At 44.9% G+C, this 26881-nt stretch overlaps 2 protein-coding genes across 3 annotated transcripts in view; one reads left to right on the top strand and one right to left on the bottom strand.

Moving 5' to 3' along the window:
* Nucleotides 1-2654, top strand: part of LOC144114701 (carboxypeptidase E-like) — a 44749-nt gene extending 42095 nt beyond the window's left edge. For both annotated transcript variants that reach the window (XM_077648600.1, XM_077648601.1), the window contains exon 9: nucleotides 1849-2654. In XM_077648600.1, coding sequence (XP_077504726.1) covers nucleotides 1849-1944 — 96 coding nt within the window. In that variant the 3' untranslated portion in view covers nucleotides 1945-2654. The remainder of the gene's footprint in view (nucleotides 1-1848) is intronic.
* On the bottom strand, nucleotides 1998-25504 carry LOC144114703 (cyclin-dependent kinase 1-like). The gene is made up of 7 exons (XM_077648603.1): nucleotides 25311-25504; nucleotides 24981-25034; nucleotides 21865-22021; nucleotides 17644-17770; nucleotides 17116-17450; nucleotides 13035-13176; nucleotides 1998-5451 (listed from the first exon to the last, which is right to left on the bottom strand). Exons 2-7 carry the CDS (start codon nucleotides 25015-25017, stop codon nucleotides 5380-5382), a joined length of 870 nt encoding a protein of 289 aa, XP_077504729.1. The 5' UTR covers nucleotides 25018-25034; nucleotides 25311-25504; the 3' UTR covers nucleotides 1998-5379.
* Between the last annotated feature and the right edge of the window lie 1377 nt (nucleotides 25505-26881).

Genomic DNA, 26881 nt, shown 5'->3' with positions numbered 1-26881 from the left:
ATTTGGAATTTCCCCAGGAGGTGCTCATTTTCCCCGAACACAACCAAAAAATGTTCCCACAACCAGCTGTGTCCAAAAAGTTGTGCATCCTGTGCTTTAGTCACTTTGGGAAGGCTTCCCCGATATCGCCTGTCCACGCCCCGTTCTTCTCAAAGAGGCTAGTTTCTTCTGAGGATCTACCCAAGAAAGAGCCTTTGCTGCAGTGATCTCAAAGCGCACATCCACGCCAGTCTTGGCAGTGGGCACACTTCGATGTGAGAGCCCTCACAGAAGTCCTTACTGACTCTAGTGCACTTGCTCCAGTGGTCATGGTACCCGGGCGTAATTATTCCATCACTGAGCGATAGTTTTAGCCCTGGTATGGGCGGTTGGGAAAGTACGCCCATATTTATATAGCCATCCTCTAACAGTTGCGTCTGATCACCATGCCCTTTGTACAATTACAAAGTTGTCTATAAGTCCAGTCATTTACACAAAGTGCAGACCGGCTTTCACATCACCCTTTGGCTGTCGGACATTCTTCGTTGCAACACTGACGGCGGTTTATTCTCAATCTCTGCCTTTCTTCACCTTGGACAAGATTATCGACTGCCTTACATCCACTCTATCTGATCCTTTGGTGCGCCGGTTCGTCCTTCAAGAGGGTACCTTGTACCGCCGCAAAATCCGCAGCACACCGCTAATAGGTGTGCCGAAGGGCGCCGACAAAAGTCCCCTTGCACCACGCCCTGATGTTGGGGTCATTAGAGAGTTTTAGCCCCACCGTACAGTAAACACGGCAACTGCTACTGCACGGCTAATGTGGCTAGGCAAGCTTGGCAACGGTAGCAACGGCAAAGCATTGGCATATTTACTGGACGGCTGTCCGGCTGCACTAAAACTGGCTATTTTCAGATTGTTTCACTCATGTGGCCATGAAGAAACCTAACCACGATGTTACCAGTCTTGTCGCGCCTGTGCAGACAACCATAACACGCAACAAGATGGTGTTTTCATTGCATTGCGTTGGTTTGATTCATTGCGTAGGACTACCAACGTTTACAACTCCAACACTCATGACAAAAATCACAAAAATTCCCAGTCGTGTGTAAAAAAAAAGCTTACAAATTGATGGGCTACATTCGGAAAAACAAAAGGGGGCATAGGGAAATCACTAGCAAGATCAACCCCGATGACCCCGAACTTCTGAGCTCCCAAGCACCTGCGCACACCTGTCCTTGGAGAGTTATTAAGGCTGGTTCACAAGCACCCGAGCGAATGAGCGGCGTGTCACAGCGAAAATTTCCAACTTGTTGGAACCTCACCGTTCACAGCCACGACAGTTTTGTTTTTTTGCCGCAGCAGCAGGATTCGCAAGCGTTTTCACTTGCTTGTGAACAGGCATTACAGGTTACTCCTTCTGCAACGCTTAAGTCGCCATTCTCTTGGCCCCACCTCTACTGTTCTGTACGCCGCTATGGTGGTGCCTGAAACCAGTGCCTGCAACTGCACCCTCCAAGAGTTGGTCATAAATCCACCATGTCATTGCCTGTGCAGTTACTCAAGATAACAGTAAAAGCAGGGTTATCACAGGCAATGGCCACTGGATGCATTCATAGCAGGTGGGGCCACCACTCCAGGTGGTGGAAGTAAAGAAAAAAAGAAGTTATGGAGAACTGCAAAACCTAAATATTGTACCCCGAGTTCTCCATCACAACTGTATGGTTAACTCTGTATGTATGACATTCCTTGTAAAGTTCCCTACCTATTCCAAAGTACCCCCAGTGATCAAAATATGTTTCAAGGCCACTGTAAAATGTTTTGCGTCATTGCAACTCAATAAGCATGGTTTTTGTCATTCTCTGCCAGGAAATGCTGCTCGAGTCTGAAGCCTACATGGATGGCAGCCAAGAACACAGGCTGCTACCGCCACCCCAGCCACTGAAGCAAATGCAACCTATGTGAACGATGTGTCCTTTATGACAACAAAACACAGAAACATTGTGCTGAGACATGCATTTGAGGGAACAAATTTTTATTTGGCAGTGAACGGCATCCACTTGTCAGATCATAGTGAACAGAAGATAGTGGAAATACTGAAAAGTTCTTAATACATATCTCACTAGCTTTCAGTGAAATAATGACAGGAAAGACTGATGCTTCTATGAAAGCTTCAGTTGATGAGTCGTGGGGGGAATAAAAAGAAAAGAATAACAGAATTGGCAGACAAAAATGATAAGGGGGAGAGAGAGCGAAGGACAGGAACATCACCACTTGTAAAATTGCAAACTTGCATAATTGACCATTTAGAAAAAAAGCTAAGCAGGTGAAGCAGTATTCTTAGAAGTGGCTTGCAACATTCATGGAAAAAGACAAGAGAAAATTCTTTACTGCATTTGAGTAGCAAAGTTTGTCAAAGGACTTCTGCATCTCTCAAAGAGGCCACAAATATGCTTCAGGCATACCACTTAAGTTTTTCCATCAGGGATATGTACATACTCTTTGCAACCTCTCACTGCAGCATGAAGGCTCAACATCCCGCAGTGTGAGCACACAGACTTGGCAAGCCTCGTGATATGCACAAACACAAATGTAACATTCCTGTATCAGAACAAAACCAGATGTTCCTATCAGATATGGTTGAAATATCAATAAACAAGAAAACATTGCATCAATACAGTTTCTGTGTGAAATGTCCATTCACATATCTCATGCTAGCCATAAAATAACAGCCACACATTGGACGCACCCCATGCTGTCATTTCCCCTTCTAGGAGGTGTCTAGTTGCACCAAGCTGGCATAAAATGGAGCACATAATGCTCAAACTTGAGAAAAACCTTGTTAATTTGCATAATTTCAACACTCCATCCAGTCCTGTCAAACGTATGTAGTACCCTCTCATTAATTTGAAGGAATCTGACCGCAACTCTGGTAATCTGGACAGACGACAGAGCTCGCGTGCGCACAGGGCACCAGAGATGCGTTGACAATGATGGCGAGTGGTCGACTTGGAAGTCTGGCCACTGTGGCACAAATAGCACTGAAGTCGAAACCAAAATGTTAAGGCCTCACTCATCACTACAATCAGTCTAGAAGATAAGACTGTACTCTTCACTGTTGCGTGCTGTGCTTTGCCCTTTTTTCTTTGCACTGCATGCACATTGCAGACCAGGCTGTCAGCTTTCTCATCTAAGTTATCTTCGAGCCTCTAATCGTATCTAATCTAACACTGGGTTATGCATGCAGGTAAGGTGTCTGATAGGATGTGGGGGAATAGTCCTCCAGGACATATTGTTTGTTCATTGGACAGCCTGCGCACACTTACACCATTTGGTGGAAATGTGAAAACAGTTACTTCCATGCAAACTTTTTGTACGAAGCAATCAACAATTACACAATTTTTCAAAATAAGTATAACCATGTAGGACACTTTGTTTCGGTTCTTTCACATTCAAACATTCCTCCAGTCCCACTAAATATGAATTAACGAGATTATAAGATTTCTCGGAGGAGATAGTTTCTTACATTAATGCAAGAGCACACCAGCACCTATTGCCACCATATGCACAAAGTGCCATGTAATCTTTGCCAGATAAGGCTTGAGAGGAGTTTCGACTGCTGAATCATGCTCGATATTATTACAGCCACAACTGTACAGCAGGGAAAAAACTACAAAAAGAAGCCTGGTCTCAGTCTGTAGAAAACGCGAACCAGAAGAAAAACAAATGGCACCCGGTCTTGCCCATAACTATAGCACATTGAAGAAACCATGTTTAAAGTTTTGGAGGAACCACAGGCCATTATGGCACATATACGTCCACACATCTCATGTGGTTACAAAAAAGAAAGCACCAAGAAATGAAATGAAGTTGAACATTTAGAATGAGAATTGTCATGCAGTATATGCACATTTCAACCTACTGGTGCCTGAAGTATAGGCATGCTCAATTTTTCCCACTGATACTATGTACGTATGGAACACACATATTGGTGCATCACAAGCATGCAGTGGGAAGCAGGGCGTAAGTTTTTTGCCAAAGTCGAGTTTGATGCACCTCGCTACAATTTTCTGCAAAAATGTTATTTCACCAAAAAATACAAGAGGGGCTGGCTCGAGTACAAACAGATGTAGCACTCGTGCCTCTGCTTACTGCTGGTTATTTGAGTTCAAGGAGCAGCAACTACAGGTATGCAAAAAAAAAAAACGGAAGCCGCCAGAACCCCACTGACAGGCTTAACAGCTACAAACCTTTTGCCAAAACATCCAAGTAAACTTGAGTAGGTGGCAAATGAAAGATATTAGAAATGAACATTCAATATGTTTTGGGATTTTACTCAATTATTAGCAGGCTTCCCAAGTTGTGCAAAGTATGTCACAACAAACCACCTCCATTGGAATTAAACGCAAAAAGTCATTGGTGCACTAAAGTTGAATATAACACCCCAGTTTTTCCTTTCCCAACCTTCATTTTTTGTGCAACTGCTGCCACTCAATCCTTTACTCTTGCTGAATAAGGCACAAAATGTTTCTTACAAATACGTCCACATTGGCAATGCAGCAGAGCTGTCCATTTTTGCGCTGCTACTTGTTTCAGGTGGCTACTGAGGGCAGAACATATCCTTGTAAAAAACCGAAGTCCAACAATCGCTAGCTATCTACGGTAATTTGCCACAGCATAACTGTGTGAAAGTGCCATTTTTCTAACGTTACAAGTCACAACAGAAGTCCCTTCCTGCAATTTTTTTAAATAAATGAATCTTTCGCTCCCGGACAAGCGACAACAAAGCCATGAAATGCCGAACTATCAGATTTTGCAAACAAAAAAAAATTGATAAGGTTCTCCTCACTGCCCCTTTGTCTGCTTTGAGGTACCATGCCTTTTGTGCCAAACAATGGTACACAAAGTGGAGGTAAAGGAAACAAGAAAGCAAAGGGGTCCACCTGTGGGCTCTAAGCAATGTTGCTGCACTAAGTACAGTACAGTACTAGAGCACTTAGCCCAGGAACTTTTGCTACCGACACCTCATAGCTCGCAGCTCCTACTGCAAATGCCACTTTTCAGTAACCTTTATTTTATCCTCTTTTCAAACCAGACAGCGGCCATTTCAAGCATAATTCACACAAAGGATGGCATCAAAGTGCTTGCAAAGTATACAATGTGAATTTTTCCAATTTTTGATGCCTTATTTAAAATTGGCTGTACATACAAACTACATACAAACATGTGCACATAATCTTTCACGGAATTGACACATGCATACAGAGTTGAAAATATAATGCCATCTCATGTCCTAGGAACACACTTTTTTAATCGACAGCCTTCTGTCACACCAACACTGGGAAAAAAAAAAGGGGGGGTCCATGGTCACCGACTCTCCATGGGACACAGCATGGCACTTCAATCAAAGTACTTGTGCTTGAGGGCAGCCCGGGCTGTGATCCGCTTGGCAGGGTTGTAGATGAGCATTTCCTGTAAAACATGAAGTTAACATTAAAGATACACAAAACCACAAATATTACATGAATGCCAGAAAAATGTTCAATTCTACAATGTGTAAATGCAAATGAAGTAGGCTCTGACTACCTCTCAATCACTGCATGCGTGCAGTCCAGTTGACCTCAACAGCATTTCAATTGCATACTGTTTTCAGTAGACAGTGATGGCATACCAGGCAATGTCAAAATTCGGGAGGTCTTGAGGGGTGGGCTTTAAGTACTGTCTTGTACTTGGCTACTTCAAAGGGACACCGAGGACAAACAGAAGTTAGCCTGTATCAATAGGATACTGCATTCTAACAAAGCTGACCACTCTAATCGAAAGCAGAGCATTTATAAGGTAGAAAAGAGGTGTCGCCACCAAAAGCTGATTCAGCAAGTAAAATGCCTGCGACATTCATAATACAGCTCAGACCATTTATAATGTAACCGCTTATAATGTGGGACCACATTGTATGTGGCTTTTTGTGAAAACCGCCTAGCTTCCCTTAGAGTTAAATGTATTGGCGTACTGGTTAATAAGCGGCAGCGCATAACCGCAACCGCATATAGTGCGGTTTCTTGAAAGCCTGGCAGCCCGCGTACCGGCGCGGGCCAGTGGGCACTGGCAGACGCGAGGAGCATGCTCCCCAGATTGTGCAAGAAGGGGGCAACAGGCGAAGCGGAGGAGCATTGTCAGCGTGGTTCAATGCAAGGCTGAAGGCAGGAGAGGACAGAAAAAAAAAAAGTCCCAAAGCAGGCGTTCTTCCTCTCACTCTCCGATGCGCCTCCATCGGGCACACTGACACTGAATGGACAATGCTGGGAAGCACATGATGACACGGCCATGCACGGCCATGATGGCACGAGCATGCTGGAGCGGTGGCCGCAGCTGCATGGCATAACACTGCAAGCGCTGCTCGTACCACGCATGCGTGCGGCAGCATCTTGTCATGCCTGAGCCTATGAGTGCGATATGTGTCGTCGCATGTAGCGAAAAGTTGACAACGTAGGTAAGTCTATCAGCCGCGGCTGCCTTCAGTTCCGATGGCGTCTGCGCCTCCGAAAGCCAGGAAACGACAAACTCTCGAAACCAAGCAGACTATTGTGAGGCACGTCGAGAGCGGTTTGAAAAAGGCTACGGTGGCAAAAAAGTATGGTGTCGCCGACGCTACTGTGTCCGCCATTTGGAAAAACAGCGACAAGTTGCAACAGCTGCAGGAAGACTCTGCTTTGCTTGAAAGGAAGCGGATTCGTGCGTCGGAGTAGAAAGATGTTGCCGCTTTGTTTGCATGGTTTCGTGAGGTCTGGGCCCACAGCGTTCCTGTGAGTGGCTCGATATTGCAAGCCAAGGCCAGGTGCCTTGCGAACATTTTGGGGCATGATGGTTTCAACCCACTGAATGGTTGTATTCAGCATTTCAAGGACCGGCACGAGATAAGCTCGTCGTCATCGCCCACCCCGACGGCGTTGTGTGTGAAGTAGCTGCCACAGATGAAGACATCGTGGCAGTGCTGCGCGGTCGCAATGAGGCTCTACTTGAGGATGAGTCTGACGAAGTATTTGAAAGTGCAGCATAAGTTTCGTGCAAAGACGCGCTCGATGGTTGCAACAAACTGTGCCTTCCCTACGCTCAGAGAAACCTCAGCGAGCAAGTGCTCAAGTGCCTCACTGTTTTTGAAGACAAAGCCATTACCAACGCAGTTCAGTCTCAGCGCCAGACTAAAATAATGTTCTTTCATTCATTACAACACTTCGACAAAAAGGTCAAATGAACTTTTTTGTTGCCTGTGATTACAGTGTTGTGCTCCTGATGCATTGTCAGGTGCACTCTGAAAGGTAGGCTGGCCGTTCTGAAAACGTGAATGCATGGAAAATATACATTTTGGTTACAGTGTGGCACTGTTTATAATGCAGATTTTCCTGATTACCACGGTATGCATTATAAGCGGTCTATGCTGTAATCACCGGCCAGACTATGTCCACCGCAGGACAAAGGCCTCTCCCATATCTTTCCAGTTAACCTTGTCCTGTGCCAGCCGCGGCCACCTTACCCCTCCGCAAACTTCTTAATCTCATCCGCCCACCCAACTTTCTGCCACCACTTGCCTCCTCTTGGAATCTAGTCCATTACATTTAACTATCGGTTTTCTTGACTTCGCATTACATGCCCTGCCCAAGCCCATTTCTTCTTGATTTCGACTAGGATGTCAACCCGCATCTGTTCCCTGACCAACTTTGCGCTCTTCCTGTCTCTTAAAGCTACACCAACCATTTTCCTTTGAATAGCGAGAAACAATGCTGGCAGACAATGGACGGGAACAAAGAAACGCACAAATGCGCTGTGTCCTCCTTGTTCTCATCTGTTGTCTGCCAGCACTGTGTTTCTTAACCAACTTGCCCAGCAACACATCAGTGCATAGCTCAGTGCATTTTCCTCAATTGCAGTTGATCCCTTTTCATTATCCTCCATGTTTCTGTCCCATAGATGAGCACCACTAAGATACAGTTGTTATATACTTTTCTCTTGAGGGATATTGGTTAACTGCCATTCATGATCTGAGAGTACCTGCCAAATGTGCTTCCACTGCCTTCCACTTCTATCGCTTTGCTACCAATTGTAAACTCCTGTTCTTTTCAGACTGTTGAACACTAGTTTTCTGCATATTAATTTTTAGACCCGCCGTTCTGCTTTGAATGTCTAAGTCATTGATCATGCTTTGAAAACCCTCAATGACTTAGAAAGGCAATGTCACCAGCAGATCGCAGACTACCATGACAATACCGTATAAACGCGTGTAAGGGGCGCACTTTTTTTTCCAGATTTCAGGGTCAATATTAGGGGTGTGGCCCATACACGCATTTTCGAAAAAAAAAAAATTTTATAAAGTACAAACACACCAATCAGGAAATTAGTGGCATTAATTCTACGTTCAATCGCCACTCGCGGTGTATTCAGACTCTGAGCTGGTGCTGTGCTTTTTAAGTTCTAGCCACCCTAGCTGTGCTTTCTGGTTTCTCTGGTGAACGCTCATCCTACAAGAAGTCGCGCAGCACGTCCACTGTCAATGCGTAGCCATTGAGCAGCTCTTCTTCCAGTTCGGGAAACTTGCATGGCTTGCCTCGAAAAGCACTTTTTGCAGCCTGTGTTCCTCAATGCATCCTTTTGGTACCATCATCGTCGGATGCACTTCTCGGCCACGTCAAATTTCCTGCCAGCCGCACGCTTGCTGTGTTAGACAGCAAACTCCAAGCCATGTAGCTATTAAGGTGCTTGCCCATCGTGCTAAAACTGCTAAAAACTATAACGCTCGGCAGCAGCAAGCGAAAGCCACAACTATAATGAACCACAACTGCCGTGCCTTTGACAGCCACAAAAAGCTGGAGCTGATGCCAATATGGATAGCGGGAGCTGGCGGCGGAGGAAAAAGTTGACGATGATGATAATGAGCCGCGGCCTCTGGCGCCATCCGTGGGCGGCACCTGGAAGCTCCTGTGCGCATGCATCGCCTCCACGATCAAGAGCACCGTTGCTCGCAGCCGGAGCCGATCTCGGAGGCCACGGTGCGTGCATTTCGAAGGCTATGCCCGCGTGGGTCTTATGGAAAGTTTGGGTGCGGCCCTTACAGGGATATTTTTTTCTAATATTGCCTTCTGGAAAACGGGGTGTGGCCATTACACGCGTTTATACGGTATTCTCATCCCCAACAGCTCCCAATCCAGGTCTCTGAATACCTCAGTGAATAGCATAGGAAAGATTGTGTCTCCCTGCCTGATGCTCTTCCTTATTGGAATTTTATTGCTGTCTTTATGGAGGACTATGGTGGCTGTGCAGCCTTAACAGATACCTTCCAATACTTTTACATAAGGCTCTTCTACACTGCGATTCCGTAATGCCTGCAAGAAAGCTGGGGTTTCGACTCAGTCAAATGCTTTCCCGTAATGTATGAAGGATATATACAAGCATTGGTTATATTCTGCGCATTTCTCCATCACCCGACTGATAGTGTGAATATGGTCTATCGTTGAGTAGCCTTTACAAAAGCCTGCCTGGTCACTGGTTTGACTGAAGTGTAAGGTTGTCCCAATTATATTAACGATTACCTCAGCAAATACCTTGTAGGCAACGGACAGAAGCTGATCGCTCTAATTTTTCAAGTCCTTGAAGTTTCCTTTCTTACAAATTAAGATCATGTTAGCGTGCTTCCAAGATTTGGGTAAGTTCAAGGTCATAAGGCATTGTGTATACAGGGTGGTTAGTTTTTCTAGCACAATCTCCCCACTCTCTTCAACAGATCTGCTGCTATCTGATCCTCACCAGCTGATTTCCCCCTTTGTGTTGCTCCTAAGGCTCTCTATTTCCTCTTTTGATACTTGCAGGATGTCAAATTTCTGCGCACAACTGCCTATCTGATTAATGTCTCATTACATTGGCTGCTGTATAGGTTTGCGTAGAACTATTTGGCTACTTTAACTAGCTTATCCACATTGCTAATGACATTTCTCTCCTTGTCTCTTAGCGCATACGTTTGATTTTTGCCTATGCCTAGTTTCCACTTGACTGCTTCTAGGCAATCGCCATTCTTTAGAACTTTATTGATTCTCTCCATATTATACTTCTTTATATCAGTTACCTTGCGCTTACCAATTACTTTTGATCGCTCTGCCTTTCCTGTCTGCCGGGTTTGAGGCTTTCATGCTTTGTTGGCGTTTTTAATCATATATTTCATCTACTGAGAGAGCTTGCAGGCATCTTGCCTAACCATCCTACTGCCTATTTCTACGCCGCAATCCATAATGATAGCTGTGAGATTATCATCCAATGCTTGAACACTACAGTCGTCGTCCTCAGTTAAACCCGAATATCTGTTCTGCAGCAAGATCCTCAATTCTACTTACCGCTAACTCGCTGAAGGGCTCCTGCCTCACTAGTTTGTTCCGTTACCTCTTCAAGTCTAAGGCTAATTCCGAGACCTTACCATCCTATTCTCCCTATATCGCACCTTTGTTAGGACCTCCACATCCTGCATGATGCCAGGTTGAGTACACAGTATGAAGTCTTTCATTTTTAGTCTCGCTATGGGGCTCCCCCAAGTCCACTTCCTGCTGATCCGTTTGCGGAAAAAGGTGTTCATGATCTGTAAATTATTTCTCTCGGCAAGCTCCACCAATACCTCCCCCCTACTAAAAGCTTTTGCCATAGTCACCCACTACCTGGTCTACAGCCTGCTTCTTGCCTACCTTGGCATTGAAGTTTACTTGCCCATCAGTTCAGTGTACTGCGTTTTGACTTCTCATTGTTGATTCGACATCTTCACAGAAGCTTTCGACAATCTGGTGCTCATGGTCAGGTGGTAGGCGCGTAGCCCTGTACCACCTTCAGTTTGTACCTCTTATTAAGCTTAATCACGATAACTGCCACCCTCTCATCAATACATAGCAAGAAAGAGACAGAATTAATTTTTACTCAGAAAAATGACTGGATGAAGTTGTCCTCGGTGCGCCATTCAGAGTGACGTCACTCTGAATGGTACACTGAGGACAACTCCATCCAGTCATTGTGCTCCAAGACTGCTCACATCAGAAATTTTCCACAATAGATTTTCTGAAGACATCCTTAAAATTAGTGGCGCTTCACCAACAGAAGCTTTAGAGTGTTGAGATTTACTCTAGCGGCCTCTGGTGCCTGTTTTGCATTTTTCTTCCCCACTGCACATCGTGTCGTGCAAGGTAGAAACTGATGCAAATGTCTAAAGATAATTTGTCCGCAAGATTCGCAGGTTACTATGAAAACTCACAGCGGACCATTTCTGAAAGACAGACTGCTTCCAAGAGTTCTTCCATACTGTCACTGACGATGCGCCCACATGCAGGCCACCCTTCAGAGCTGCTGTCCTTGCTCAGTGTTCTAAGTTCAGTGAAAGAACTATGTGCCTCGCCATTCCCAAAATAAACAGGGCACAAAAATGGACGCTTCACTTGCAGAGTGCATGCGCATAACTTTGCCGTTTTTCAACGATGTTTACCTTCAGCAGCGTTGATGAAATCGTGGGCCATGCACTGCGCCATTCCTAATCTAATATATGGCTTTGGCTGGCCACCATGTCGTCACAGTCGAGCCCTTCCCAGCTGCCTTTCAATTTCTCACAACACATGTTAATGATTGTGGGGAAAATGGCTCATAGAAACCCATATAAATGCACTACACCTTAACTAAATCAACAAAAAATTCAACGTGGCTACTTCCGCACTCTGGGATTAGCACCAAAAACACAGTTTATTTTGAAAGCCAAACTTTGGGACTTCACTGCTTTTGAAAAGTTAGTCAGAAACATGCATTAGTCCCACAGGAAAGCTGTTGGCTCAGCATAAAAGTATGAACAAGTGAGCACTTGCCATCGATTAAGGTTCAATTATGCTGTAGGCAGTGAGCTTTTTTTGCAAACGACAGTACCTTTGGTAAGGTGGGCACCCAATAAATAAAACATGGTTAAATAAATATCATGATTAAACAGACTTAAATAGGCTTATTTGAGTTGGTTCTTTGATCTACGAAGCATTAAAATTGTTCGGATTAGAGGTGCATGAATAGCGGTTTTTCCAAACCGAATCAAATGTGAATAGTGTAGCTTTGATACCGAATCGAACAGAAAGAACCGAATCGAATAGTAGAATAGAATATTTTCATGAATATTCGCACTGAGCATAAGTTACTGGTGCGAATATTCAACAAGCAATCATGCAGAACACTGAAGCTCTAGCAGCGACATTGCGGTATGCCGCTATTATGCTGTTATAGCTATCGCTTTTAGAAGACAACACTCATCTCTGCAACATGCTGTCAGTATAAAGCAGAACCCCGCTGTTACGTTCCCGGATGCTGCATTTTCCAGACTGCTATGCTTTCATAAGCCCGTCCTGTCCAAGCTTCTACAAAAACCCACACGATAGAAGCTCGGCTGTTGCGTCGAAACTGTGGCAGCTTTCCCGCATGTTATGTCATGAATTTTACTTCACAATAGCCCTATGCCGGCATTCTGACAGCCAACTTTTGGAGTGCGTGGAATGGCGATGGAGCCAAAGCGAACTCTAGATACCATTGGCGCCTGGCCTCCACCGTGTTCGGTGGCAGCCAAGTATGTTGCACCTACGCCAATGCCAAGCACACTTACGGTTAGCACGAATGTTGTTGTGGCTGTGGATGCAGTTCCATCACCACTGAGGCGCGAGCACAAATACCCAAAGGCGTGAAAACGAAACTATGCCGCGGCAAACGCCACACGGGCGGAAGATGCAGTTGCGTGGATCGGCTCCGAGGTATGTTTCTGTCATTTGCATTTTCCCTGTCGCCTGTAGCTTAAAAATACAATTTCTAGGTTCTCCAGGTTTTGTTTAAGAGGAGTCTACAGCAAACGCTGCAAAGCACCTTATGCTGACAAATCTTGCCACCACTACATAGAAAACAGGTTCAACAGGTTCAAGTAATAGCAAATAAGGCATGCACACACACCAAGAAAACCCATGGACGTGCTAGCTCCACACAGGGGCTAGGGATAATCTTCAAGCCCTCATGCTTACGTTCAGAAGGTCCAAAGCATCGCTATCCATTTCTGGCAGCAGGCTAGCCAGAATGTTTTCCTTCCAGCTGGGGAAGCTTGGCTTATAGTCTGGGAGCTTGCTTACATCTGGCCATGACTGCTCCGTTGGTGTTCCCAGGGTCCTGCACACACACACATGCAGCAATGCAGTTTAAACCACAAACAGAACACCGAGGACAACTCCATTATATTTCTGTTCAATAATAAAAATAGATTCTCCGGCTTTTCCTGGATATGTCGATATTCATCCAGCAGCAAAAGATCCATTCACGGCCGAGAAAATTAGGAGGTTTAAAAATGGAACTTTTTTTTCCCTCCCCTCGATTCAAGCTCGTGACATCGAGACTGAGAAGGCTCCCGTGGTTGATGTTTGGAAGTGAATGGTGCTGTAGCCTACCTTTGAGGGATCTTCATGCAAAAGCTGTCTTGGCAGATGGCAATTAGCTTGTGAATACAACTAGTGGTGCTGACAGCTGTATTTCATTTTCTGACCTCTTCTAGATTACAAAAGCTTCATTTTCAGTGAAAAGTGTCTGTCGTAACAATGGAGTGATCTATCGATATAGGCAAACTTAGCCCCCAGCGTCCCTTAACTAATGCAGCTTCAAGCATCTGTTAATGCAATACTTTTTTATGACTGAAGCTGACAAGGGAGCCACTTGAAGTCATAAAACATGGCAAACTGCCCAACATGTTTCGCAAGTAGAACTGCTTTTCTTGCCACACTTGAGGCACAGAAAAGGGTTGCTTTCTGAGGCACATGTGACAAGAGAGACACCTCCCAGAGTGACATAAAATTTGCTATCCCTGGCACGACCCACTGCTAGAGAAATGCAACAATATGACCACAAAACAGACAGAGCAGCAGCTTGGGCCACAAGGAGACCAAGATCTGTAGTGACACACTGCCTTCCACACCTAAAAAAACTACTCAGACTGATGAATGGTGCCCGACGAGACATTCTCGATAGGACGTAGCCTATCTAGCCCTCTCATACTGGTTTCCTTGCACTGTAAGCCCTAGTCACAATCGGCCCATAAATGCTTCGGCATTTCAGCCCACCAGCAGTGCCCAACTAATCTGAGCTCCTAGCTTTGGTAATTTCTTATAATTAGAGGTTAGACTTTTCAGTTTAAACCAAAAAAATGCCGAAAACAGCATGCCAAATTCCATTTGCGATATTCGGTTTTAACCTAAAAAGGTCTCAGTATTCTTGACATGCACTCCACAGCTGCCATGCAACTGAAGGAGAAAATTTAGAAAATAGACACTAGGGGCGTTGTGAGGCCGTGGTACTGTTGGATTGAGCACAGTACCACAGTGTCATGGCTGCTCAATTTCAAAGTGGCTGTGGCATGCTTAGGTAAGGACACTGACTCGAAACCATGCATAAGTGTCCCGAAAATTATTGTGGTCCGATAACCAAGATGGTGCAGCGCAGTTCAATCACTGCTGTCAAAACTCAAGCTACATGATGCCCCACACCCTTGCTTAATTAAAGACAGCACTACAAGCCAATGATAACATGACAACCCAGTTTTCAGAAGCAAACTTCCACTTGGATTTTTATCCATGGCTCTATCCAACTTTCTTTACTTCTTAATGACAATAGCATTTTTTTCTACAAGCACATCTCTACGCACGACCGTTTGTGGTTACTTACTAATAAATAAGCTGTTCGTGCTGACAAAAAAAGTCCAAGAAAAACCACGCTATTCTTTTAATGCATATGAAAACCACATATCACACACAAAAAAATTAATCAGCAGATAATAACATTTTCCAAAAAAAAAAAGACCGTTTTGCAATAAACACCAGAAAGTCTGCCAAATTATCAACAAATATAAAATGAAGTCTTACGCCTAGATATAATCATGCCTAAACTTTCATGCTGTTTTAATTGTTCACAAGAGTGTTCTGCTTATGTTATGACAAAAGTGGTAGGCGTGCTTTCACAAGAGCAACTAACAGCTTCAATTAAAGAAACTTTAAGGAAATTTTCCAAATGACACTTCGCATGCTTCTAGAGGTGGCGTGAATTTCGTTGCGACAAAGAAGCTAGCGCACAAGTGAAGGACTGGAACGAAACTACAGGGTGTAGGCAGCGCTGTACGAGATGCTAGTGAGCGGGCTGGCTCTGAGGCTTTTGAGTCTTTCATCCACTTTTTCTTCTTAGCCGTTATGGGCTAGAATATGAAGTGCTTAGATTTGAATAGATGAAAATTGCACAGGATAGAAGTAACCGGAAAGAAAAGTCGACAGGAGTGCATGCATCTGTGCCGCAGCTTCTCCAACTCCTTTATCCTCTGCAAATCCTGTTTCTGTGCACATCGGATCTCTTACCATATTGATTGAAAATAATGGCAGCATTGGCACCCACTTTCTTCACCAGTGCATTCACAGCCAGTTGTCCGCAGCACTACGGCACAACAAAATGATGTTCGTTGTGATGCTACAATCGCTTTCTTTCCCAACTAGCGAGTGTGCCTCAGAGACTCTCGATGGCCGCCAATGCATTTATTTTCGTGGCTTGATTCAATCAAGCTGATTAGCACACATATAGCAACATGCTGATCCCAAGTCTACCAATTCTTTGCATGCACTTTTGCTGTGTGTAGGCATTCAACTCTACAAGGAGGAAAGCACCAGTTCATATATGTGGCAGTGCAAGCTCACGTATACCAAACTAGCGAATGCCATTCAGAAAAATTGTGATGTCTGACCATGAGTCACCCAGAAATATTAATTACTTTCGAAAACTCATTCAATACTTCAAGAGCTTGAATGGCAAAAGCACAGTGCAAATAGAGTAGAAAATTATTAGAAATTTTCAACTTGCACAGCCCTAATTTCCAGCCTTTCCTGCTTTTTCTGTGACTTCTCTCCCAAGATCCTGTAAGCATTATGAACCAGCTGGACCATTCTTGCCGAAAACCTTGGCTATCTAACCAGCTTTAAATGCAATGTCATACGCTACTCGTTCTGCCATTCTTCTCCTTCACTACTCAGATATTCTTCTTTCAGACTTTCAATAAGGCAGCTTTTGTTTACTGAAATGCCTCTTTTGACAGCAGCATTGCCATGGGTCAAGTACAGAAAGATTTTCACAAAAAGCAGCCCATCGTGACCATGTGAACATAGCTCAACTCGCATAGCACCTAACCTACGACGTTTTTACATGGCCTACGAGACTAGTCCAGCCCAGGGAGCAAACGATCCAAAATGACTATCTTGGAATGCACAATTCTGACACCACGGTAGGGCAGCATGGCACCTCGCATGAGAATTGATGAGCAAATTCTGCTCCTGATTTTGAAATCTAAGCAGAGAAAAGCAGGAAACTGCAGGCATATCCAAAATGATGACGATAGTGAATTTTTATGGCGTAAGGGCATCTGCGGCCAAAGAGTGCCATGGCACAAGGTATTTTTTGTATGCTCGAGGTGGGGTCAAAGACCCATTTCCCAAGCATTTCACCTTAAATAAGCCGAGCACCAGAGCAGGGGAAAGCTTGCACCCATTGTATCACCGGTGGGTACCCGGCAGCACTGGGGATCAAGCCCTGCAACTCCCGCATGCGAGGCGGATGCTCAACCACTAGGCCACTGCTGCAGTTCATATCCAGAATGGCTGGCATCTTTAAAATTGCGTAGCCTGCCAGAGTGCCCCTCTTCGAAATAGCTATTGCAACATGGGCCTTAAAAACAGCGACAGGAAAGCTAATACACTGTATATATTTGCTTACCCTTGTTTAAAAAAATTCTAAGTTTAGACAGATTCCTCACAGCAGTTTTGCCTACTCCCTCCCCTCTTGAAGTCAATAATATTAAAAATATCATCTAAAGAATTTTTACAAGATGTGAAGCACAATAGAGAAAGCCACTCTCCACAACATGGCGCAAAAGCAACTTGTTAGCACTTCAGGTGCACATGCCGAAACCTCAGCATTAGCTTATGACCAAAGCACACTGTTTACTATGCTAAGGTAACAAACCAGTACACTTAGAGTGCAGTTAGCTACCTCAATCTACAGTGAAATAAAAAAGGGAGAGGCACTGACCTGAAAATGCGGAAAAGCTGGTCAATCTCAGAGTCTCCATGGAACAGAGGCCTGCGGGTGACCATTTCGACAAAGATGCAGCCAATGCTCCAGATGTCAATGGGCGTAGAGTAACGGAGCGAGCCGAGGAGCACTTCTGGTGCCCTGTACCAAAGAGTGACCACTTCGTGGGTGAAGACGCGGAGAGGAATGCCAAAGGCCCGTGCCAAGCCAAAGTCAGCCACTTTGATGGTGCCATGATTGTCAATGAGAAGGTTTTGAGGCTTCAGGTCCCGATGAAGTACACGACGTTGGTGACAAAATAAGATGGCCTCAAGGATCTGGCTCATGTAGCTCTGGAACATTTTCAACAACACCCCACCCCCCCCCGCGTCAACATAATTAATGGGCGCTAATACCAAGGAAATCAGTAAAAGGGGCAGAAGCATGTGCGCCAACGAACAGTAAGGTTTGCTCCCCTTCTTGTCAGCTGCACTACGCATTGCACCCTCTCCAACTTATACAAGGCAACTCAGTGAACTCGCTCACCTTAACGAGACCTTTGTCAAGCCGCTCGTTCTTGTCGAATCCATCGAGGTACTTCTTGAGATCCATAGAAAGGTACTCAAACACCAAGTAAATCTTGTCAGACCCTTCCATAAGCACATCTTCGAGGCTGACAGTAGTTGATGACAAACATAAGGCAAAAGAAACCACTATTACTCAGCTTCAATGTACTACTGTTCATAAAATTTAAGTTTGTGCTAATTCAACAATGCTCGGCTACAACCAGATTTTGTATTCAGTGGCAAAGCACAATGCAGGTAACGTATCTCCACCATTTTTCTGGTTCTCCCATTAAACCACATTAGATTAACAAGCAACACATTTAAAGATTTCCAGCTTGTGCCATGCACACAGTACACAAATTAACAACCTATACCCCCAATCCAGAACTTTGTTACATTTCAATTGTTCCTGAAATACAAACAGCAATTTTTGTTCTACAAGGGCCATGGCCAAACACAGAATTAATCGTGGCAGCTAAGGTGCTCTACCAATTATACTGACTAATGTCAAAAGCAGCATACGATGAATCTTGCTACGCTACCAATTTCACAAGATAATTCTTGGAAGGTGAGGTGCACAACTCTGAATATTAACCTTTTTACTATCACACCTTCAAGCTTTAAAGCCAGGCGCAGTGTACTATGCACCATCCGATATTGTGGGTTATCAAATAATGAAAGTACAAACACAAGCAGCAAAACAAGATCTTTGCTAATATGGAACACAGAAACTGCTTTTCACTCCTAACACACAATGAGTGTTTTTACAACCATCAACCAGCATCTAGCTGTTTACTTGCACCTGAAAAGCCAAAATTGCATACATAATTTGGTCATCATAGTACACTCCGTCACTACATGACATCATTTTCTGCGCAACATCAGTTACCTCCGTTAGGTAGTTGATGATGATGATGATCGATTTTTATGGTGCAAGGGCAACTGTGGCCAAAGAGCGCCATGGCACAAGGTGTTTTCGATTACTCAAGGTGGGGTCAAAGACCCATTTCCCAAGCATTTCACCCTAAAGAAGCCGAGCACCAGGCAGGGGAAAGCTTGTACCCACTGTATCACCGGTGGGTACCCAGCGGCACTGGGGATCGAACCCAGCACCTCCCGCATACGAGGCGGGTGTCTAACCACTTGGCCACCGCTGCAGTTGATCCATTAGGAAGTTAGTGGCAGGAATCCCCCCTCAAGCCAAAATTAACGCTTTGTACCAAAATCCAGAAAAGAGCAGCGCTTTAAGCTTCTCCTGTCATTTCCTTGGGCCCAGACATAGGCACCCTTGTCCTCAAAAGAGCTTCACGCAGTGAGATAAAGGTGCGAGGATAGGCATAGAAACATCAGTGAGGTAGAGGAAGGGGCAGAAGTTAGTGAAGCAAGGCAACATGCATGGGGCGAGGGGCGCCAGGAAGTCCTGAATCAGTCCTTTATGGTAACCTGCATCATGTCCTTGCCAGAAAATGCTTCAATCTTCTGCAGTTTAAATGTGGTAACCTAATCCCTCTGAGGTGAAACTTTCAAACCTGCTGTGCAATTGACAGGGACTGGCCTGACAAGGACTGACCTTCCTATTATGGGGAACCTAAGCTTTGACAGCGTGAAACATTTTTGTTGGGATGTAGAATTTTTCAAACCAAATTACAGGACATGAAACGTCACACTTCTCCACTCCCCCTATCCGCCTTCAAAAGCAAGTCTAAAATCTGCTGAAAACTTCTGCTGTTCAGCAGCAGTTATGAGAATTATTCAGGATCATGTACCAGTGTATGGAATACCTCTAGGTATTGACATGGAACAAAGTTTCGGCAGCTCCTTGCAAACTGCCCCAACCACTCAAACCAGGTGTCCAGCATAGTATCGCATGAGGACGCCCACGGCCATTGCACACGGAGTGCAGTATGAACCCCATGTCTTTATTCTTTCTTGTGTTCAGTTTTCTGCTAGAAAAACTTCCAATGGCAGCAGAACTATTTCTCCTCTCAGGTTTGCATAGCGGCATAAGTAGGCTGATTTCCACAACAAGAAACAGAGCAGGCGCACTGGCCACTTTTAAGTTCTAGAATTACCCTGATGCCTAAACATGCAGAGCAGTATTTCAAGGTACATAAGAGCCAAGTGATATGGTTGTGTTTGCCCCTATTCTAAATATGTTTAAGCTTCATTCAAGTCAGCGAATGTTAAAAGCTGCTGAAAGTGACAGATGTTTTTTACCATGTGAGGGAGGGCAGAAAAAAATAAAGTGAGGTTCACGAATCGAGCCAGTTTTAAAGGTGAAGGACAGAAAGCAAAAATGAGGGCCTAAGGCCACTTTCACATGTCCTTCACAGGGTTGAAATTTTAAGGCTACAATTCAGCAGAAGAAAGTCATGCCTCGTTAATATAAACACTTTGGTTCCCAAGCTAAACTACCCATAAAGCGAGTCATCCATAATAACGAATCACAAAGAAAAAAAAAACGTGTTGTGTTTAAGGTCTGCTTCGGTGTCCAGCAAAGTTGAACTTAGACATGATTTTCGGAGCTACAGACCCATTATCCTGGTCGCCATTGGGCTTGAAATAATGACAGGCAGCTTTACACGCCTAGTGGTCTCTGCTTGAAGGCGTCTCGTGGCTAAATGACCAAACTAACTACTATTACGACTGCACACATCTCACGAACCACTACTACATATCAGTATGCAGACAGCCAACGTGGCACAAGCTGGAGAGGGAGTTTTCATCGCAGACATTCATGCAATATGAAAAATAGTGAGGCGTGTCAATTGGGCAACCTTGAACTGTAAAGTATGAAACCACCAATGAAAAGGGCCATCACTCAGCGATTCACACTTTTTCATTGCGTTCCTCTCGTGTCCTGTGCCCAAAATGCAGAAATCGAAACACCTCGTCGGGGCAGTAGAAATTTGTTCTCATCTCCGTCCATATTATCCAGACAAAAATATATGGGCCCTATTGGGCACTATGCATATTCCCCCTGTCCACTGTCCAGACAGCGAGTTTCCACGAGGCGGAGATACATTGAAAAAGTTTGGTCCCCAGAAAAACTGTCCATAATTCGAGCTGTCCATATTGACGAGGGTCGTATTAACGAGGCACAACTGTATATGCATTAGGTTTTTTTCCAATGCAAAACAGGTGTGTTTCTATTGCTGTACACAATACAAGCCAGCAGTCACAAGCTGCTGGGAAGGAGCTAGACCAGAAGCCTCCAGCTGCCTGATCTGTTTCATCACTGCAGGAAGCTTATCCATGAGACTTGTTCAATTTGTATTGGCCTTTTCTTGTCCTTCATTACAAGCAAGGCCCGAACCTGCAAATAAAATGGGCCAGAGCACAGCCAGACGCAGTGCTCGTGCTCAGGCCCCAATCAGCTGACGTGCAGTCTTTGCTGAAGAAGCACGACCATGTGAAACAATTGCACGTAAAGGAATGCCAGTCATTTGTACCTTTCCCTATATCCTCCTGAGCTAAACCAGAGAGCCTTGCTACATAGCAGCTTTAGCAAAGCAATGCCCTTTCTTAAAATGTCTAAGGTTCGCTGCATAATGCAACCTGTTCTTGAAGCCTTCCAACCTGGATGTCCCAGTAGCCGCCGTGGTGGCCAAGTGGTTACGGCGCTCGGCTGCCGACCCGATAGACGCGGGTTCGATCCCGGCCACGGCAGTCGAATTTTGATGGAGGCGAAATCCTAGAGGCCCGTGTACTGTGCGATGTCAGTGCACATTAAAGAACCCCAGGTGGTCGAAATTTCCGGAGCCCTTCACTACGGCGTTTCTCATAGCCCGAGTCGCTTTGGGACGTTAAACCCCCATAAAACAAAAAACCAAACCTAGCTGAGTGTGGCTCCAAAATGTCACCGTGCAGCAATGAGGGTAGCATAACCAGCAAATAACACTCAAAGCTGGTCACATTAAATGCATGCTAGTCACCTTAACTTTATTATTAAAAACGCTGCGCCATAAATAACTGCCATAGAGCAAAGCAGTTTCTACTGAGTCAGTTATGTACCACAGAGGTGGACGCCAGTAGTGTGATAAAATTTTTGCTGGTATAGTATTAACGTAGAGTTATTTATTTTGTACTTGCATTTTTCTTGTCTAGAGCCAACATAACAAAGAAGAAGAAGCTCATTAAAAACTGTGCCAACTTTCCTTCAACATGAATAAAATAATCAAAGAAAGAAAAAAATGATTACCGAACAATATACTTGTGCTTCAATTCCTTCAGCAGAGCAATCTCTCGAATCGCAGTTGATGGCACGCCTTCGTCCTCGCTCTCAAGGCGAATCTTCTTCAGCGCCACAATTTTTCCATCACGCTTATCCTTCCCCTTGTAAACAATTCCATACGTACCTGCACCCATGTCACAATTCCCAGCTTGTAAAGGACAACAATAAAAGTTGCTGACACACAATATTACGACAGCGTTTATGAACGCTTTGTTACAAACTGTTAAGGACTACAGACACCCAACTTTAAATTAGTGTTTTCTTGTTTCAAATCTTACATTAGACATTAAAATACATGATCAGCTTGCGGTATTCACCTACAGCTGCTAGACAGTTCATAATTGAATTTCTTCTCTCATGCTGTTTCGGTTTTCTGTTTCATCAACCAACTGATGGTTATGACATGCAGTTGACCTTTAAGTCCCGTAAGGCACAATAAATACCTGCAATATGAACACCGATATGAAGTTTTAACTCACTACAATACAGTTAAACCTAGATGTAACGAACATCGATATAGCGAATTCCTCTATATTATGAAGTTTCTCAATTCCCCAACGCCGCCCCCATTTAAGCGTGTGTATTTGAGACCTCCATGTAACGAAGGTGTTGCGGCGGTTGACCTTGATATAACGAACTGGCTACACCATCTATCTGTTAGCTAGTGCTGAGTTACTCGAAATGTGGCAGAACAACGCGAAAGTTTCGTGACGATAAAGCACGAACTGACACGAGAGACCTCAGTTGACACAACACGCCGCGCTCCAGCGCCGTCGGCGCATCTCCGGCACTTTCTCTTGGAATGTCGTACCACGTGGCATTACACCAGTTCATGCTCAAAAGCAGCGAGAAATAATAGGGCATAGAAAAAAAAAAAAAGAAACGACACGCAGTATGCGGCCATCGCTGCCGGGAGCTGGACGGCGGAGAGCGCCGGAGATGCAAGGTGAGGATTCCATTTACTGGGGCAACAGTGAGGGGAAGACTAGGAGAGAGAGAACATGCGGAAAGAAGCATGTGCCTCTGCGGTCGATCTACGGCGGCGGCGCGGCGGAGCGCGTTCTCCTCTAGTGCGGCCCAGGTGCATCTGCCTCTTCATTCTTGACTTGAATCCTACTACAAAAAAGTGAGCCAGGTGCTTCATGCAAAATGTTTCAAAGCAAAACAGCCAATTGATGATATGGCATATAAACTGCATGGACTGCAGTGCAAGAAGCTGCCAAACATGCCATAAATGTTTCAGAAAAGGCAGAACCACGAGTGCTCAATGCTGCAGTTTTGCCACCAAGGCTGTACATTAACCTCCCATCACCGGAGCTCTCCGCTTGCGCTAGGGGCGTCTTTCTTTACACTGATGCCTCGCTAGGAACTTGCGTGAAATAAAATCTCGTTTCTCGGTCACATCCATGGCGGATAAAAACCCGGGCAGAAGCGTTGGTTCAGCGTCGGTCTGCGTCCGACCGTGCGTTGGAATGCTCGTAGCCAATGGAAGGGCTCCGATCATGCCACGTGATTTAAAGGGCCAGTCGAGACCACGACCGGCTTTATTACTTGGTCGAGACGCTCGACTCATGCGGGAAACGATCTTTTTTTTTCGTATTTTTATCAAGAATACACCGCTGCCGAAGTGGCTTCTGGTAGAAGTGGGCTGGGCTTACTTCCCGCGAAAATTCAAGAGTGGGCGATGCCGTGGAGCGAATTGCCGCATTCCGAAATTCAGTCAAATTCGCTCTTTCGCGAGCCACCACGAGTGCTTTAATTGCATTTTTTATTAACTTGCCATTGATTATCGGCGTTGATTTTTTTTATACATAAGAGAAGAGGCAAAATGCAAGAAAACACAAGATCGACTTTTTCAAAAAAAATCGCGGTTTTTTCACTCGAATCTCCCCTTAATGTGAATGCATCATGTTTCAATTCCATCACCTATTAAAAATAATTTACTGAGGAGGCAGACCATGTTGAACGTCCCTCATAGGTATTGCCTAATGCTGCAAAGTGGTCAGAATTTACATTTTGCAGGAATAGCACAAAAGAAATGATATCCCCCACATTAATGATAGGTCACACCTTTGGTAGCTAACAGTTGAGGAAAAAAAAGGAAATGAAATAATCAAAGAGCAACAACACACTGCCTGATCAAACATGGTGCGTTCCACTTTACCTTTTTGTCATTTTGATTGTAGCAAGCATGGGTAACTTTAATCTTATTTAGAGCAAAAGACAGGACAAAGGAAATGGAGACGAACATGAAGCGCCCGTGTTTGTCTTCGTCCAGTCTTTTGCACTAAATAGGATGAATATGATGTCAGAACAACTAGCCAAACAGTACGTGGTTTCTGTAAAGCCGTTAAATGCTAGAACAAACGAAGCAATTCTACAATCATGGAAGTAATACACCTGTTTTGCAAGCATCAAAAGAGTCTGAAGATGCATCTGTAAAGAAGCTAGACTGACTCCAAGCTGCTGCTTATGCATTACAACATAAAAATAGAAGCGTGCTATTTTCTGCGTTGTGTGAGAATGGTGAAATAAATGCTGCTCCAGGCAAAGGGCCATGTTCGTCCTTCAATAACTAAGCGCGGCCAACCAATTCCAACGACTGCAGTTAATATTTCTGACTTACGAAAGCAATTAATTTGAAACGTACACTCCTTTTGGTCACGTTTGGAATGCCATTTGCCCACGACAAGGCACAACACATTTCAAACGTTCCCGGTCGTGTAAACAAAAACAAACGGTAAGCAGCACTAAAAACTATTGTGATGGCCCAGGAGCGGTGGTGTGAAAAAATGTTTCGTGAAGGGGATCATCCTTGGCATAACGAATATGTTCGGGGGCACGATTACACGCTTCAAACAGCAAGTCTGCAGTACCAATGTTACTAATTAACGTGGAAGAGAAATAGTGGCATTACTATGACTGATGTTGCTGCGAGGAAGTAGGAAAAGGAAAAAGCACGGGCCTGCCTGCTGGCTCAAGCCGAGCCACGCTCGCTGCTATGCTTGCACATGAACATCAAGCTCAAATGCACAAAAACCATTTGTAAATGGCAGGTAGAAAGACGGAAAATGTGCAAATACCTTCGCCAATTTTCTCCACTTTCACGTAGTTGTCCATTCTGTCGCGCACGTTTGCTGCGGATGAATACAGAAAAAAAAAAACCGTTACACGAGCTGAAATCAAAGCAAACAAAGAAACGAAAAGCAGAGGCCACTGAATTAACTAAACCTACTAGAACAGCAGGCTCTCCAATCAGCCCTATCAGAAACACGACAGACGCGTTCCACAAGTCGTTACTGCAATACGTGTCAAAAGAATTCGAATCGGGGCCGTTACCGCGAAGACAGCACAACAGCCATGCAGCATGTGCTTGAAATGCGCAACACAAAGAGGCAACGAAAACTACTCACATTTCAAAATATCGCCACAAAGATGGGCAAAACTAGAACCGTTTTCAAGCAATTCGCAGCATGGAGACCGACCGAAGGCTAGTAGCTGCAACTGCCAGTGTTCGAAATCGCTCAACGACCGCACCAGCAGCTGCAGCGCGAGGCGCGAGGCACGAGAGTCACGAGAGTAGCCCGCGCCTGGCTCGATTCAAATGGTGACACACGGCCAATAGCCAGCGACATCTAATCCAATCCAATCCAAAATTAAAATAACTGCAAAACATTTTTTAATAAAAAATAAGTCTACTCTCTTTTATTGCAACACAAAACGTAATGAATATTAACTTTACAGTACTCAGTACCTAAAACAGATGACGCAAACATTTCAATTTTGAGATATTACTTGTCGCGTTCTCTGTGCAAAGTTTCTCGTGTGCTTGTCACTTCTATGCAGCCACCTAGTGGAGATTAGTGCTCCGCCCCATGATGCTTAGAGCGCCCATGGTGGTACAGGTCAACGTTACCAACGTTGGTGGTACAGGTGGTCTCGAGGAAGCTCCATGCAAACTCCCATAGGCGGGGCGCCAGCTTTCCCTCTAGTTAATAGTATGAAACTCTATGCTTCCAAGTAATGCCTCCTCTAGAACGATGCCTGCGGCGTCGCTCGTTCACCCCTTGTAGTCGTCTAGACACCCTAGTCGTGCCTTGAGTTGCGGACGTTTGTTAAGAGATGGCGCCAGCTACTTGCCTATATTAAAGCCCCTCATTGGACTGAGGGGCGGTCAGGGTGGTGTGTTGTCGCGGCGGTAGCAAGCCAGTGGCGGCATCGGCGGCGCTGCTCGACAAGCGCGGCGACCCGTCTGTTCAATTGTATTTGAGCGAAGTCGTTGTGTTGTAGCCACTTGCAAATATTTGCGTCTTTTTGCTTTCAGTTCTGCGTGCTTATGTTTCAGTTTGCTTATTAAACAGTCGAAAACGCGCGGAAGGCGCCGTCTGCCACTGAGACGTCTGCTACGGCTACAGCGCGCATGTGTTGCAAGCGGTCGCCACAAGGATCGCTAGCGAACACCTCAAATGGAAAGGAGGAAAAAGGAAAAGGTAAGGGCAGCAGATTTTTGGCGCACACGGCAGGCATCTTTCTGAAGGAGGCTATGCTTCTAAGTAATGAAATCATGAGTTGGACGAAAACATGTCTGGTGGGGTGAATTATAAAACGTGACATTGAAGACGCCGACCGCAACAAAGAAAAGAACACACAAAAAAGGTTTCGGCTCCCGTACGGGACCCTTGTTCACAGTAAAAACCGAGAAGCGGGTGCGCGAGCTTACGTATGCTTGAAAAGGGGGCGCAGAGAGTGTGCGTAAGCAGTTGTCAGATTTCCGCAGTTTTGGTTCAAGGTGTGACAGGTCGTTTGTACAATCAAAGATTCCAAGTGAAGGCGAGGGAATTTCGTCATTTCTGTTGCAAGAACTTGTGCCTTGCCTCAGTCGATAATGTGCTGTTTCGATATGCAGTGTTAGGCGATAGCACTGGAATCCACTTTCCTGTGCCTTTCGAAGTTACCAGTTTCGCCAATGTAGACGCAGTCGGAG

The sequence above is a fragment of the Amblyomma americanum genome, chromosome 1, assembly GCF_052857255.1.
Source record: "Amblyomma americanum isolate KBUSLIRL-KWMA chromosome 1, ASM5285725v1, whole genome shotgun sequence".
In the NCBI taxonomy this organism is placed as follows: domain Eukaryota; kingdom Metazoa; phylum Arthropoda; class Arachnida; order Ixodida; family Ixodidae; genus Amblyomma; species Amblyomma americanum.
This window is presented reverse-complemented; position numbering and strand designations above follow the sequence as displayed.

Coding starts and splice junctions, on each gene's coding strand:
- LOC144114703 (XM_077648603.1), bottom strand. CDS start 25,017: ATGGACAACTACGTGAAAGTGGAGAAAATTGGCGAAG. Junction 22,022..24,980: donor AGTGGAGAAAATTGGCGAAG/GTATTTGCACAT, acceptor ACATGGGTGCAG/GTACGTATGGAATTGTTTAC. Junction 5,452..13,034: donor ATGCTTTGGACCTTCTGAAC/GTAAGCATGAGG, acceptor CATGTTTTACAG/GAAATGCTCATCTACAACCC.